The 17,382-nt window shown below is 36.2% G+C and overlaps 3 protein-coding genes across 3 annotated transcripts; all 3 read left to right on the top strand.

Annotated features, from left to right (window-relative positions):
• The first annotated feature begins 748 nt into the window (after positions 1–748).
• On the top strand, positions 749–2,616 carry LOC144560529 (UDP-glycosyltransferase CGT-like). Its single transcript, XM_078309753.1, has 2 exons — positions 749–1,999; positions 2,325–2,616. Exons 1-2 carry the CDS (start codon positions 823–825, stop codon positions 2,546–2,548), a joined length of 1,401 nt encoding a protein of 466 aa, XP_078165879.1. The 5' UTR covers positions 749–822; the 3' UTR covers positions 2,549–2,616.
• A 2,895-nt stretch (positions 2,617–5,511) lies between these two features.
• Positions 5,512–7,316, top strand: LOC144561026 (UDP-glycosyltransferase CGT-like). The gene is made up of 2 exons (XM_078310244.1): positions 5,512–6,739; positions 6,929–7,316. The coding sequence occupies exons 1-2, from the start codon at positions 5,581–5,583 to the stop codon at positions 7,192–7,194; spliced, it is 1,425 nt and encodes a 474-aa protein (XP_078166370.1). The 5' UTR covers positions 5,512–5,580; the 3' UTR covers positions 7,195–7,316.
• A 7,019-nt stretch (positions 7,317–14,335) lies between these two features.
• LOC144561017 (UDP-glycosyltransferase CGT-like) lies at positions 14,336–16,132 on the top strand. The gene is made up of 2 exons (XM_078310238.1): positions 14,336–15,590; positions 15,737–16,132. Exons 1-2 carry the CDS (start codon positions 14,435–14,437, stop codon positions 15,976–15,978), a joined length of 1,398 nt encoding a protein of 465 aa, XP_078166364.1. The 5' UTR covers positions 14,336–14,434; the 3' UTR covers positions 15,979–16,132.
• Positions 16,133–17,382: the final 1,250 nt, after the last annotated feature.

The following is a 17,382-nucleotide window of genomic DNA, read 5'->3' as shown; positions in this document are numbered from 1 at the left end:
TTCACATGATTTCCGTTGAAAAAGGAAAAAAAAAATGCAGTCTCTATCTTCACAAGTTCAATTGGGTGCCGTTGTCATTTATCAACTCAGATATTCCAATCTTCACCCACGGACCATGTCCAGAGGCGAACTCAGAGGACAAAAAAAAAAATATCGAACAAGATTTAAATAGCTTATCGGATTTAAATTTATTAACTAATTGAGTACTCAATAAAAAAAATATTTTGACTTATATTTTTCAATACCCTGACTTATAATTTCTGACCCTATAACTTATAATTGATATTACTAATCATAATTCAAGATATTTATTTTAATTTTAACACTAAATTTAACCCGAATTACAAATCAAAATATCCAGAGGGAGCAAAAAAAAATTCAAAGAGTAACAAAGTCAATCGGTACTAATAAATCACCACTAAAACTCGAAATTCAGGAGGGGCGGCTGCTCCCCTTGTACTAATAAATCACCATGGTGTATATTTCAGCTTCAGGTCTAAATAGCTAAATTAATCCGCTAATCACCACCCATGTGATGCCCTTGCAGTCTGCAGATCTCCCCTCAGAAAAAATAAGTAAATGAGAAGTTATCCACTGGGGCGCTTCAATTGATAATAGGAAAATGACTTTGGTCTGAGTTGGGAATTAATTCCAATGTAATCCGAGAAAATCATTTTCGATTTTCGATACCGATCTGGGAGAATATATATATAGCACCTGGAATTGTGGTGAAAGTGTGTCATTCCTCCAAGAACCTCTCCCCTGTTAATTCCTTTACAATCCCTCTCCTCTCCTCAAGAGGCACCTGGGACTGGGACCCACATGGATCCACCACGACCCCACGTAGCACTCTTGCCAAGCGCCGGCATGGGACACCTGATCCCCTTCTCTCGCCTCGCTGCCTCCCTGTCCGAGCACTGCCATGTCACCATGGTCTCCATCCTGCCGACTGTCTCGGCAGCCGAGTCACGCCATTACACTGATCTCTTCTCCACTTACACCAACATCCATCCTCTTCATTTCCAACTGCCTCCTTTCGACTCGTCAGCTTACCCTGATGCCGACCCATTTTTTCTCCGGTGGACATGTATTAGAGACTCTGCTTCTGACATATTTAACCATTTACTGACAACCTCTCGCTTTCCTATTTCGGCTCTTGTCACAGATATAGCTGTAGCTGGTTCGATTCTACCTTTAACTAAGAGCTCCGGCATGCCTTGTTATGTCCTTTTTACTTCCTCAGCCGCAATGTTATCCTTCTTCAAGTATTTCCCGACTTATCGTGACTCCAACCCTGTCAGTACAGGTGATGTGAAAATACCTGGGCTGAGAACTGTACCAGTTGCATCACTACCTCGTCCCATGCATGACCCAGGACATATGTTCACTCAATTACTCGTTCAAAATGCCCGAAGCTTGGTCAAATCCAATGGCATAATAGTCAATACAATCGAGTCCTTCGAACCGGACTCACTAGCTTGGCTCAGAGGTGAGCAATCGCAATCACAATCACAATCACAATCACAATCACAATCACAACCGGGTTTTCCTCCTGTTATTGCTGTGGGTCCGTTAAAGCCAGTTAAGATCCCAATTTTTACCATACCAACAGTGTTAACATGGCTTGATCAGCAGCCCGAGAAGTCGGTGGTGTACATTAGCTTTGGCAGTCGCACGGCCATGTCGAAAGAACAAATTAGAGAACTGGGTCTCGGGTTAGAGGCCAGCAGGTGTAGATTTGTATGGATCATCAAGACTAGTGTGGTGGACACAGAAGATCAAACCGAGCTCGGGGAGTTATTGGGTGGAGGGTTTCTAGAAAGGGTGGAAGATAGAGGGTTTGTGACAAGCAAATGGGTGGAGCAAGAGGAGGTGCTACGGCATATGGCGGTCGGTGGATTTGTTAGCCATTGCGGGTGGAACTCGGTGACCGAAGCGGCCATGCATGGTGTTCGAGTGCTAGCATGGCCGAGACTTGGCGACCAACGGATTAATGCAGGTATGTAAACTGTGTATGGCAAAATTTATATATAATTGATTAGACCAAATGATCAGAAAAGGTTCAAATTTAAATTTAATTAATTATTCAAGTTGATTATCTAAAAGTAATTGAACCCCACATCATTTAAGTTCTATTGGCCTTTTTTTTTTTCTTTTTTTTTCAAAAAAACAAAAAGTATCCAAAATCACCCAAAATTGCATAGAGACTTCTTTTACCTAACCTATACCAGTAGTACATAGGCCATCAAAATTCAAGTACATGAGCAATCAAATAATTGTCATCTATCAGAGCCTAACCTAACAGTCTAACACACAAATTATAGATGTGGTAGCAAGAAACGGATTGGGAATATGGCAAGAGGATTGGAGCTGGGAAGGAGAGGAAGGCATCGTCAGTGCAACCAAGATCAGCCATAGACTGAAGGAGATGATGGCAGATGAAAGTCTACAGGAAACGGCTCAGAAAGTTGGGGAGGCGACTCGAAATGCGGCAATGCCAGGCAAAGGGTTGGCTGAGCTTGTTAGGAAATTGGAGGAATTTGCTTAAACAAATTCACCATTAATTGGTTGTGTTACATTTCTTCACTACATCTCCATAACTGGAAATAATGTTTTTTTTTTAAAAAAAAAAAATTTAGTGACTGATTCATATGTTTCATCTGAAACAAAAATTAGCGGTTAAAAAAAAAAAAGTTTGATTAGTTGATGTCTACCAGAAAATGGTACCAACCATACTACATAAACTACCTCTAATTTGGGATCTTGCACATATCTACGGCAATAAATTGAATTAATCTTTTTTTTTTTTTGGTCTAAGCGAAATAATTGCGTTGAATGTGATGAACAAAGATGTCGCCATCTCACTAATAAATTAACCAACATAGATTAGGACATATTATATCTGGAATTATAGATGATAGTCAAGCAGTATTTCCTGCCAAATAGATATATCTTAGAGACTTAGACAATGTGGTTTTGAGTCCATAGATTAATAAAGTAGTTATAAAATTACATTTTGAAAAAGAAAAATCTATGATAAAATTCACTGGGCACATCTTTTAGAAGTAGTGTTTAGTAGATGATTTGGCTCTAAATGGGTTTCTTGGATTCGTAGATGTCTTTTTAGTTCACAATCTTGTATTAATGTAAATAGCGAGTGAACACCTTACTTTTATTATAAGAGAGGTGTGAGACATGATGACCATCTCTCTCCTTTTTTTATTCATATTGGCAGCTGATGTAATTAGTAGAATATTTACAAAAGGGAAGCTTGCCAATATAATAAGAGGATTAGGACCCAATTGTTTTCAAATATCTCAATCATTAATTGTCATTATGCATATGATATAATATTATTCTTAGAGGATAATAATGAAATAGTTATGGTTGCATGGTGGGTTATGAAAGCCTTTGAGACAGTCTTAACTTAGATAAAATTGAAATGTATGCTATTAATACTAATCAATTAGATGAATTAGCGGAATCTTTTAAATGCAAAACTGCTTCTTTTTCCATTAAATATCTAGGTTTGTCCTTACATGATATAAAACTTACCGTTAGGGATTGAATTTTTTTAACCGATAAACTTGAAAAAAAGCTTCAAAATTGGCAAGGACAATTATTGTCCATAGGAGGGAGACATACTTTGATCAACTTAGTACTCTTCGTAGTCCCTCTTTATGTATTGTCTTAAAAGTTAAAAGAGATAGATAGAATCAGGTGTAGGTTTTTTTGGCAAGGAACAAACAGATCTAGAAAAAAAATATTCCTTAATTAAATAGTATATTGCTTGCTCAGCCAAATCATATGGAGGTTTAGGATATTCTGTTTAGTGATGAAATGTGTGTAAACGAAGATATTCTGTTTAGTAATGTTCAGTGATGTCCTTACATAACTTTGCCTATTAAAATAAAATCAGTTATCTTTCACACATGATTTTGTTAGGCTTTTTTGGAGATGGAAGCCTACAAGGAGATTTAGCCGAAATTTTTAAATATACCATAATCTCAAAAACAATAAACCAAAATGCCACAATTTTGTCAAAATTCGAAAAATGTCATGGCCGCATACCCTAGAAGCGGTCACATTTTAGGTGGCTGCATCTAGGAAAAGCGGCCAGATTTTTGGGCCGCTTCTAGGGGATGCGGCCACCATCCCACATATCTATAAAACCCATTTCTGGAGAGAGATTCATTTCACAAGTCGTTTTCACTGAGCCTCTTCTTCTTCTTGGCTGAACTGTAAGTTTTTCTTTTCTCTCTTTTTCAATTTTTTTTTTCAGTATTTGTAATTTTAGGTTTCCTTATATACTCAGACCAAAATAACTGTTATGGTATCTGTTTACACTGGTGATGAGGTTCTAATAGGTCATAATGGGGTTTATTACAGTATCGGGCCTGTTTCTATGATACCGGTAATGTCGGGTACTGATTTGTTGGTTCTGAAATCGATTATTTCTCAGAACCTGGGATTGAATCAGGATTTATATGACCTTGATATTCAGGCCAAAATTAGTATGCCCACTGGTTCAGGACAAATTTGGTTTCAAGTATTTCCTGTTCAGAATGATGGAGTTTGGCAAGTACTGTACAACTAGACCATGAGTTTTTCTAGGAGTGGATACAAGGTAATTGAACTCTTCGTAGAGTTTAACCGAGTCCCATACCATTATTTAGGTTTAAAGTTCTCGAATTTTAATGAAACGGCTCCATCTTCCATGTCATCTCTGATTCTCTGGAGTCCGCATCATCTGCATTAACTCAAAAAAATATCTTTTGAGTTAATAAATATCGACTGTCCGATTGTAAACAGAGTCTATCCGACTCTCGTCTAAAATAGAGATCTTTAATATTAGTGTAGATTTAATTGTACAAATTTTAAGAGAGATTCCTTTTTGAGTCAATGCAAGAGGATACGAATTCGATTCTCTGTCAGTTATGGATTTGGTTTTTTTTTATGTTTTGCGTGGCCGCAGGCAAGCCCCATGTTAACCATTCGGGTTTTTCTGTGACACTAATTGTGCGGCCTTGAATAACTTAAGATTTTAACTAAGACTAATGTTACAGGAATTAGCCACTATAACCAGCAACCATGACACAGGGTTGAAAAAGAAACATAAAATGCATTGTGACTAAAATATAAAATAATTTTTGTAATTAAGACAAAATGCATTGTCGACTAAATTATAAAATATCATAAATACTGCTGCTCAAACAAAAAGAAAACGCTAAAAGTCTTTTCTCCCTGTTTTTGTTTTTTTTTTTAATAAAATAAATGATTAGACTATTATTAAAACCCTGTTCGCCTCTTCGACCTTCTGTATCTCACAACTCACATAAAAGCACACTTCTTATTGTTAGTATTTAATTTACCGAGGAGGGATCTTGTCATCTTGCTCTACCAGTCACGAAACCAAACCCCGGCAATAAATTGCATTAAATGCTTTCTAAGAGATACATAACAATATAACATAACTGCATTGAATCTAAATAAAGACTTCCATCTCAATTGTAATTTCAAAATTAACCAAAGGAAATCATATACATTCCGGCTACATTTGCAATTTTGAAGCAACACAAAATGTCTATCTCTGGAGAATCACTCACTGGACCCCACGTGGTGCTTATACCGAGTGCCGGTATGGGCCACCTGACCCCCTTCTGCCGCCTTGCCGCCTCCCTTTCCGACCTTTGTCAAGTCACCATGGTTTCTCTCCTGCCAACAGTGTCATCCGCCGAGTCGCGCCATTATTCAGACATCTTCTCAAGTTATCCTCGAATTCATCCTCTCCAATTTGAGCTGCCTCCTTTCAACTCGTCGGCTTATCCAAATGCCGACCCGTTCTTTCTCCATTTTGAACGGATTAATCAATCGGCTTCTGAACTTATATCCCATGTGTTAACCAAAGCATCGGAACCTGTTTCGGCATTAGTCATAGACATCACCTTATCTACATCGATTGTCCCTCTAGCGAAGAGGTTCGGCATCCCTTGCTACATCCTTTTCACCGCTTCGGCCGCAATGCTTTCTTTCTGTGCATATTTTCCTACTTATTACGATTCCAATCCGGGCTCCATTGGAGACGTACAAATTCCCGGGCTAAGAACGGTGCCAGCAGAGACAATTCCTCTAGCTCTCCACAACCCGAAACATGTGTTCAGTCAGTTGTTCATCCGAAATGGGCGAGAATTGGTCAAAGCTGACGGGTTATTAGTCAACACTTTCAAGACCTTTGAGAAAGATTCCCTAGTGGCCATGAGGGATGGACATGTAAAACCGGGATTTCCCCCGGTAATTGCCGTGGGCCCGTTACTGCCGGTGAATATTCCTACAAATTCGGGAGTTCCCCAAGTATTTCCTTGGCTTGATAAGCAGCCCGAGAAATCGGTGGTGTATGTTAGCTTCGGGAGTCGCACAGCAATGAGCAAAGAACAAATCAGAGAATTGGGGCTAGGGCTGGAGGCCAGCAGGTGTCGGTTTGTTTGGGTTGTCAAAACTGCGGTGGTGGATACGCACGACAACACCGAGTTAGAGGAGGTGTTAGGAGAGGGTTTTTTAGAAAGGGTGAAAGATAGAGGGGTGGTGGTGAAGGGTTGGGTGGAACAAGAAGAGCTGCTACGGCATAAATCGGTTGGCGGTTTCATCAGCCATTGCGGGTGGAACTCGGTGACTGAGGCGGCATTGCATGGCGTCAAGGTGCTAGCGTGGCCTAGAGGAGGGGACCAACGGATCAATGCAGGTATAATGTCAAATTTATGAAAACTCTGGCAATTAATAAAAGTGTATTTTTTATAACAGCTAGGGACTATTTCCGAAAGTTTATAATAGAGAATATTCCATACTCCATATATTTTTTTCATTTAGCTTTTATATATATATGATGTAATTAATTATGTAATTAATGCAACACACACATATGCATGTACAGGTGTTGTGGCAAGAAGTGGGCTGGGTGTGTGGGTGGAGAAATGGAGCTGGGAAGGCGAGGAAGGATTGGTTGGTGCAGCAGAGATCGCAGAGAGAGTCAAGGAGATGATGGCCGATGAGCGGCTCACGGCAACAGCACAAAAACTTGGAGAGCAGGCTCAAATGGCAATGGCTCCGAGTGGTACTGGTACTGGTACTGGTACTGGTACTGGTACTTCCCATCAGGGATTAGTGGACCTTGTTAGGAAGTTGAAAGGAGGTGAGTGATGCTTCATAATATATTTTTGGAGGGGGTGTTTGGGTTAAGATGAATAATTGGGTTTTTTAAATGGTCCGGTGGATAGCTAGAATGCTAGATGCTACATTAAGACCAACAATGTTATCTATATATGTTTCCCTAATGTTTATCGGGACAAGACTTCACACATTTTTGTGCTGAATTCGTTCACTATAAAATAGTGCGGCATTATGGTAGGTTAATTGTCAACAAAACCTTTGGATAAGTTGAGTCTAAATTGTATTTGTAAAATTTACACGGAGGATTTAGATTTACAACACCGTTTAAATTTATCAAATTTTAAATCTGTTCCCACAAAACTCAAAACTCAAATAAGACGTTTAAGTTCAATTTTAAATAAAATTTCTTAAAACTTCTTTCGACAAAATCACGATTAAAGATGCATGCCTTCACAATTGAATACTCAAATATGAGTAGAACTAAGGTGTTCTACTCATATTTACACAAAGATCCGAATTATAACTCTAATTACAACTCATATCATATAATATAAATCTCTTAACCAGAGTCCAACCACTGGCCTATCTCAAAGATTATCTAGTAACGATTAAATCAGAAAATAAATTCTAGGATACAATCCAAGGTTCAGAATCATCCGATACATTTTTAATTTAAATTTCAATCCTATTACAATTTTTTTTTTCCTGTTCGGTCGGCTTAAATGAATGAGTGTGGAACGAAATTGAGTTCAAAAGAGTTGCGGTGAAAGTGCAAAATGGGGACTTAATGGCTGCAGTGTGGTACAGGAAACATTATCAGGGGAAGAAAAATGCGATCTTTCCAAATGAAAATGAAATTGAATGTTGGTATGAAATATTCATACCATAACATAGGAAGAGTAACAATTATGATTTTGATTGATACTGAAATTCAAAGATAAGAAAATTGATTTATGGATGGAATCAAATATACAGTAATTACAGGAAAAAGTCTTCGGAAAGAATCAATTTTTCATTAAATATCAAAATCAACATAATGTATTTGAGACATACGCTCATTTACAGGCTTATTATGAAAACTGTGAGACATCCATTTACAAAATATATGTGCAAAAATACAAATATATTTGTCAATATTGTGCATTTCATTTACCAATGAAGAATTTCGATCGAATCAAATCTTTCATTGATTCGGATACTTTTGTGTGATAGTTTTAATTTCCAAGTGCATTAAAAAAATGGTGGTTTGTATTACGATATGGAATTGTAATTACATTCTATCTACTGTACTTTTGGCAGCCACTATCAAGTCTTTCTAAAAAAAAAAAAAAAAAAGAAGCAAAATGGTGTGGGCAGGTATGCATGGCTCCGTGAGTCAACATTTTTAATAATTAACCTTTAAGTTTTATATTGTTGAAAAATAAGTTCAAATTTTATAATTTAAGTTAAAAAATATCAATATTGAAACAAATATGTCCATAAATTTCTTTCACAAAAAAATTGTCTTCAAAATTCAAATGAATTATATCAAGAGGAGGGATCAAATTACAACAATTTTTGAGTTACAACAAGTTACCACAACTATTTTCTACATTTTCAAAGTTTAAATCGTTGATCCAAACCGTTAGATGTGATCTCTACAATAAAATGTGCTTGGAGACCAAATTTTACATTTTCTGAAATTTTTTACTATTTATTAAGATGGGTACAAAATTCAATGATTTGAATTTGACTAGTTTTTGTACCCATCTTAGTAAAAAAATTCCACAAAATGTTAAATTTGGTCTCCAATATCATTTTATTATAGAGATCACATCTAACGGTTTGAATCGACAATTTGGACTTTGAATCAAATTAATTTAGATAAATGCATTTAAATTAAATAATTATATCAAGTCATATCCGACAAACTAATTGAATGATATTTAAATAGAATTTTCATGCCATGCTGATATGAATTGACTCCGGCCATTTTTATTAATACTCTAAGAAATATATATTTTTTTTTATAAATGTCCCGACCGCCAGGTCCACAGACGGTCCAAAAATGCCACCAGATCGCCAGACCCACGGGCGGATCACAGTACAGGCGGACCACCCCCCCCCCCCCCCCCCCCACGGGCGGTCCACTCTTTTTTTTCAAATTTTTTTTTAAATTTTTTTAGAGAGATCTTAGTATTTGATTTAAATACTTTTGTGAAGAAAAAGTTTTCTAGTTTAGAGTGTATGCTAACAAATAAGACATTTGATATATTTATGAAGTGATGTCGTAACTCTTTATAACTTTGATTTTATTTGTCAGTTGGATATCACAAGTCTAAATATAACACTAGTTAAGGACTTAGCATTTATTCAAAAATTTCCAAGCTCTAACAACTTGTTGATCTTCTTCTCTTTTTTCGGTTTTTGTAATATATATATATATATATATATATATATATATATATATATATATATATATATATATATATATAGAGTAAAGCTAGCGTGTGACATGCTCACCAAGAAAGTTTGGTGAGCATAACTCCAAAAGTATATCGGATCGACGTCAAATGTCAAATCCAAACCGTTGAAATCCATGTACTTCATGAGTGATGCATATACATGCAAAATTTTGAAAGTTTCGAGTTTATTTGCTACACGGTCAAGTGGTCAAAGAAATAATAAAAATTGAATATATAAAATAACTTATAATAAAATATTCATTTCTTTGACCACTTGACCGTGTAGCAAATAAACTCGAAACTTTCAAAATTTTGCATATATATGCATCACTCATGAAGTACATGGATTTCAACGGTTTGGATTTGACATTTGACGTCGATCCGATATACTTTTGGAGTTATGCTCACCAAACTTTCTTGGTGAGCATGTCACACGCTAGCTTTACTCTATATATATATATATATATATATATATAGAGTTAGGCTGGGGTGCTATGGATAGCATAGTGGCCTCTATGCTACGACTCAATATTCGAGTTTTCAAAATCCAAACGGTCGATCCGAACCGTTCATCTTATTCTCCATATTAATATCTGCTTGGAGACCAAATTTTATAATTTTCTGAATTTTTTTACTATTTATTAAGCCACTTTGAAAATCGCTAATCCAACGGTTTTACTGTTTTGTGCAGCCACCGTTGGATCAAGAATTTTGTAAAATACTTAATAAATAGTAAAAAAATTCAGAAAAATGTAAAATTTGGTCTCCAAGCAGATATTAATATGGAGAATAAGATGAACGGTTCGGATCGACCGTTTGGATTTTGAAAACTCGAATATTGAGCCGTAGCATAGAGGCCACTATGCTATCCATAGCACCCCAGCCTAACTCTATATATATATATATATATATATATATATATAGAGGTAGGCTAATATACAATTGATTGTTCCTGAGGTCCCGTACAACCAAGTCATTTTCTGATTTTTAAAGTCCAAATGATCGATCCAAGCCGTTCATCTTGTTCTCCATATTAATATGTGCTTGGAGACCAAATTTTACATTTTTCTGAATTTTTTTACTATTTATTAAGCCACTTTGAAAACCGCTGATCCAACGGTGGCTTAACAAAACAGTAAAACCATTGGATCAGCGATTTTCAAAGTGGCTTAATAAATAGTAAAAAATTTCAGAAAAATGTAAAATTTGGTCTCCAAGCAGATATTAATATGGAGAAGAAGATGAACGGTTCAGATCGACTTTTTGGATTTTGAAATTTCAACTTTCCACCGGAAGCATTTCGGCCCATGTGCTAGAGGAAGCGCGTTAGCCGTACTCTATATATATATATATATATATATATATATATATATGGAATATGCTAGCATGCTATGCATAGCATAGAGCCCCTCCATGCAATGCTTTGGATTTCGACTTTTCAAAATTCTAACGGTCGATCCGAACCGTTCATCTTGTTCTTCATATTAATATGTGTTTGGGGACCAAATTTTACATTTTTTTTGAATTTTTTTACTATTTCTTTAGATTTATTGAAAATTGTTGTTTTTTTATGGTCCAGATTTATTGAAAATCTCTGATAACAATTTTTTTACATTTTTGCTATTATTTGATATCATTGGTACTTAAAAATAAAGAATCATCACATCATCAAATTGTTATCAGAGATCACGATTAAAGTTAATTAAAAATACAACATCATATAAATTTTCTATTAACATGTGTCTTAATTTTTGAATAATTATTATTATTTTCTTTGATATATTTTTTTTCTTATAATATGTCTCCGCTGCAACGCACGAGTATGATACTAGTATATATATATATATATATTCGGATCTAAACCAGTGGATAGTTCCACATTCTCTAGTAAAGTAAAGAAAGATGAGGGTTCCAATGCCTCATTTTTTTTTTATACCTCATCATACCTCATATTTTATATTTTTATTTTCTTCATATTCAAAGTCTAAATTATCGATCCGAACCGTTCGACATGATATCCATACTAAAATATGGTTAGGATGAAATTTTATAATTTTTGAAATTTTTTTACTATCTTTTAAGATGAGTAGAAAATCATTGTTTTTTGAACGGTTCAAAAATAGTGATTTTGTACCTATCTTAAAAAATAGCAAAAAAATTCAAAAAAATATAAAATTTCATTTCCATGCATATTTTAGTATAAATATTTTGTTGAATGGTTCGGATCGACAATTTGAACTTTGAAGAAAATAATATAAAATATAAAATATGATGAGGTATGAAAAAAATGAGGTATTGGAATCCTCCTCACTGAAGAAATAGGTCGTTATATATATACTTCTTCGTTTGTGCGTGTTATGGAGAGCCTCACGTAGTGAGAGGGGGGAGGAGAGAGAAAAGTGGGAAAAAAAATATTAAGTATGAGATCATGTTTTTGTTCCTATAAAATTGCACGAGCCTGAGAATTCTTTAGAAAAAAAAGTAGAAAATAGTTATAAGAAAATAGAGTTTCCGAACCAGGACAGGACTGCAAACGAATCGAACCTACAAAATTGCACGGACTTGGAAATTCTATGAGAAAAAAAGGTAGAAAAAAGTTGGAAGAAAATAGGGTCTCCGAAGTCTGAACGGATTTGGGATTTTTTTTTTTTTTTTTGGAGATTTCCCTAAAATCCCATCAATTTCCATTAAAACCTTGATCTTACATTATTTTGTCATGTCTTCTAGACTAGAGTGTGACTTAAAATGACACCTTTGCATATATTTGATGGCCGTTCAATCTACGCTCGCAACAAACAAAAGCAAACAAAAAAAATAAAACCAAATCCGCTACAAAACAGACTAGTCAATTATTTAATGATTTTTTCTATGGCTAGTTTTCGGAATGATCAATTTTTTAAATATATTAAATTAAATCACACAAATATATTTAAATCTGGCAGCCACTGCTCGATCATTTCAAAAAAGAAAAAAGAAAAAAAAAATTGAGACAAGATTTTCAGAAAAATTAGCTTTTAGTCGGTAATAATTCCTACTCAGTGGATTTCCGCTTCATTCACAAATTAAAAACCAAGTTCAGATTTAAAGATTTATTATCTCGCTAATATGTTATTAAAATTCAACATTCATATATCATGCATATTATTTAAATAAATTTTAAAATTTGAATTATAGAGAAGTCTGATTTATTTGATAGCGATCAAATTAAAATTGAATTCAATTTGTTATTCACATGACATAGAGTCAAAATTTCAATAACACGGATTTCTTTTACTTTTATGGTAATTTTTTTTCTTAATTTTCTCTTCGATTTTCCATTTGTTTTCCTTTTGATATTGAGACATTTTAATCCTACTCTACATTCTTATCGAACTTTAATAGAAAATGCATTTTTGTTTTTGTTTTTGTTTTTGGGTGCTTGTCGGTACCAGTTTTTTCTGATTACTGATATATATTTTTTTAAGGAAAGCTCTACTTGTATTTAAACAGAAATTAAATCAGCTTTATTCCCATACAAGAGGGGAAAAAAAAATAATACCTGCAACATTAATGATAAATAAATTCGCTTTGAACAAAATAAAATTAAAGGTGAGAGCTAGAGAGGTAAAATGAGTTGAATATATAGAGTCGTCGACAAATTAAGTATGGGGCTGTGTGGCCAGAAATGCGACGCGATCTTCTTTCTTTAATTAAAACATATAATCTGCATAACCAACAGCTACCAGCATTCATTAACAATGTTCTTTTAACAGATCTAGTCAAAATTTGAATTAAATATTATCATCTTCTGTATGACATGCAAAATATAGCTTAAATTTTAGTGGTGATCATCAATATCGAACTTCATAGTTTAGTTGCCAAATTTACTACATTAATCTGTTTCAATAGACTCACTTGGGCAAAATGTAACAGCCTAGCTAGCTAATTTAGCCAAAGACAGTAATTTATTAATTACTAAATGGTTTGACAAATTAATTCCTTGATGTTTTAATCAGATCCCCTCCCCATCAACATAAATGTTTTGACATATATTAACTCAGTTTTATTATCCCTACCTACCTAATTGATAACTGAGGATAACTATTAGCTACCTTGACAAGACAAGGTGAACAGAAAGGCAGACGGCATGTAATTATCAAGCATTAAAAGTTTAAATAGCACCATACTAAATGCCTCACAACATGGTTTCCACAAAATTGGTTATCCCGATACTCTCTTTTCTAATATTGTGGTGCAATTAGAGTGGAAAAAAACGTGTCATGCCGTGCCGTGCCGTGCCGTGCCGTGACTAATACGTCATGACTTTTGTCTTGTACCGTGCCATGCCGTGATCAAGTGAACAGTGATCTGTGCCGTGCCATGATCAAAATGTTAAGGGGTGATCACGGCACGTGAGTCACGCTGTGACTTGCATGCCGTGTTCAAACGTAACTAGTCACGTTTCTCACGTTTAACTATTTTTTCATAATTTAAGGTAGTTTCTTCAAGATTCACCATTTAATTAAGACTTAACGGTTCTAATTACACGTGACTCGCGTAATTACGTGCCGCGACTGGATCTTTCGCGTGCCGTGCCGTAACCAAAATATCAAAGGGGTGGTCACGGCACACGAGTCACGGTATGGAATAGTAACACGTGCCGTGCTGTTTTGTGCCATAACCGTGCCATTCCATGATGGAGCCAGGTCCGGTGTGCCATTTTTCCCACTCTAGATGCAATGACGCATCTCCTTTATAAGCATCCCGGAAGGAACTGGTACAACATAATTCACGGAACCTCACAAACACCCCCCTCCCCAAAGAAAAAACAAAATACCTGATACACAATGCCTTTGCAAGAAAATATGCTCAATGCACCTCATGTGGTGCTAATACCTAGCGCCGGAATGGGGCATCTGACCCCATTCTCCCGCCTCGCCGCCTCGCTCTCCTCTCTATGTAAAGTCGGCATGGTTTCCATCTCCCCCACCGTGTCATCGGCCGAGTCTCGCCATCTTTCTGACATGTTCTCAGCTTACCCCGCCATCGATCCTATCCATTTCCAATTGCCTCATTATGACTTGGCAGATCACCCCGATACCGATCCGTTCCTTCTTCGTTGGGAAATGATTGGTCGAAGCGCCTCTGACATTCTTAATCATATAACAAAATCTCCCATACCAGTGTCAGCTCTTGTCATTGACATCCCAATAGCAGCAAAGTTCGTCCCTCTTGCCAAGAGCTTAGGCATCCCTTGTCATCTCATGTACATCTCCACTGCTGCAATGCTGTCTTTTCTAGCATATTTTCCTACTTACTGTGACTTAAAGACAACTCCCGGTCTTGGTAATGTAGATATACCTGGGTTGAGAACGGTGCCAGCATCATCAATCCCTGGAGCACTTCATGACCCGAAACACCTGTTTACCCAATCATTCATTGAAAACAGTCGGATGCTACTCAAATTTGACGGTGTTTTTGTCAACACATTTGAGTCATTCGAGAAAGATTCACTTGCGGCCTTAAGAGGGGGACTTGTTCAACCGGGTTTTCCACCAGTAATTGTAGTAGGACCTTTAATGCCATTAAAGATGCCGACTTCAGGTACGTCAGAAGTTTTTCCATGGCTTGATAAGCAGCCGGCTAATTCGGTGGTCTACGTCAATTTTGGTAACCGCACAGCCATGTCAAAAGATCAGATCCAAGCATTGGGTTTTGGATTGGAGACAAGCGGATGCCGATTCCTATGGGTTGTCAAGACCACAGTGGTGGATGCACAAGATGTAGCAGAGCTAGATGAATTGCTCGGTGAAGGGTTTTTTGAAAGGGTGAAAGATAGAGGAATCGTGATGAAAAGCTGGGTGGATCAAGACAAGGTGTTGCGGCACAAAGCAATTGGCGGGTTCCTCAGCCATTCCGGGTCGAACTCGGTGATAGAAGCTGCAATGCATGGCGTCAGGATGCTAGCATGGCCAATGGGTGGAGATCAGAGGATAAATGCTGGTAATTCCACATTTTATACAAACTATGTACTACATTAATATTGCAATTAAACATGCATGCCATGTGAAAATATTTTCTATTAAAGAAAAAAAAAATAGTGTGATTGATTGCTTTTAAGTGTGACTAAATAATCTGGCCCGACACAGTTCCGGTGGTGAAGAGCGGGCTCGGTATTTGGCCAGAGAACTGGAGCTGGCAAGGCGAGGAGAAGATTGTCACCGGGGAAGAGATTGCGGAGAAGGTGAAGGAGATGATGGCTGATGAAGGGTTGATGGTAATGGCACATTCGGTCGGAGAGGAAGCCCGGTGGGCAGCGGCACCCGGTGGCACCTCGTATGAGGGGTTGCTGGAGTTTGTTCAGAAGCTGAAGAAGCGTGCTAACAGCTGAGACGGTGCGCCGGTGCCTGATGCATTTACTGTGAAAATTAATATGTAATAGTAAAAAATGATGTTATTGGGGTAATAAGACAAAGCATATGTTGGGCATTTACTGTGCGCCGGTGCCTGCTGCATTTTATACAAAGCATAGCTTGTTAGGAAGACATCTTAAATCTGTGGCATTTAATCTATGTAATTTCTCTTTAATTTAATCAGCCTCCTTGTGTTGTTGACTCGCTCTCGCTTGAAGTAAAAGCCTTTTAAGCTTTGATTGTACGGAGAATATCAGTGTATATAAGAATCACACAATTTTATTTCATACTAAGTTTCTCTCCGATTTATTTTACGATTTGATTCATTTACATTTTCAAATACACACTAAGAAGTAAGAACGATATGAATTTAAAATTAGAAACTTGGAGGAGAAGGGAAAGAGACAAGAAATTAATCCAGAGGGAGATTTATAATTACGGGATATAACAATTAATATTTAGATTCAGAAAGATCACATGATTCACAACAATAAAAATGGATCTTAATAATAATTGTATTAATTAGAAGATGATCACACTCAAACCCCGCTGAAGCCGCATGATCTATTTCAGGAATAATATTTCTCAATATCCCCGTCGAGCCCAAACTGATGAACGACAGGAATTAATTAAGAGTGTCAAATTTAGCAAACTTAAATATTAAAAATAGAATCAAATCCTATAAATGTCTTCCGTTGATAACTAGTCAAAGGAGTCAGGGTTCCATTAAATATTAAACATATATATATATATATGTGTGTGTGTGTGTGCGCGCGAAGATCAGTGTGGATTGGGCAAAGTTTAATATAGAATTAATTGCTTCATCTGATATCGAGTTCTCTTCTTGCAGTTGCAGGATGATTATTCTGATTTTTAATTTGTTTGATGGCCAATGATATCAAGGGACAGAGTCACAGAGAGAAAACTATACCTAGCTATTTCAAAGAGGAACGTACATTGGTATTATGGCTGCCACCATTCTTTTACTTTTTTTAACTTATTGCAAACTTTAAGTAATGTCAGCTATTTATGGACTGGTTTTCAGTTTCTTTTTCACATTAGTTTTAACTTAAGTATACTAAAAGTATAAAAAGTTGGATTTTAGTTTTATTTTTTTAACGAGTGAAGGAAAATATTCATAATTCTCTTAGGCCCTTAGCATATTTACCGGATATTGAATCTAAATTTTTTATTGTCATTTAATAAACTTGCTACTTGAACTACTAGTTGAGTATTTTTTTTTTTCCTTTACAATAAAAAACGCTTCGAACTTTTTTTTTCTTTTTTTTAAAGAATTGTCACGATCGGAGGTGAATTTGATGAAGGAAGAAAGGAGCTGTGCGGATTTGGGGATAATCCAATCAGCCGCTGAAAAGAAGGGA

Source organism: Carex rostrata, chromosome 10 (genome assembly GCF_964058835.1).
Source record: "Carex rostrata chromosome 10, lpCarRost1.2, whole genome shotgun sequence".
Lineage (NCBI taxonomy): Eukaryota > Viridiplantae > Streptophyta > Magnoliopsida > Poales > Cyperaceae > Carex > Carex rostrata.
This window is presented reverse-complemented; position numbering and strand designations above follow the sequence as displayed.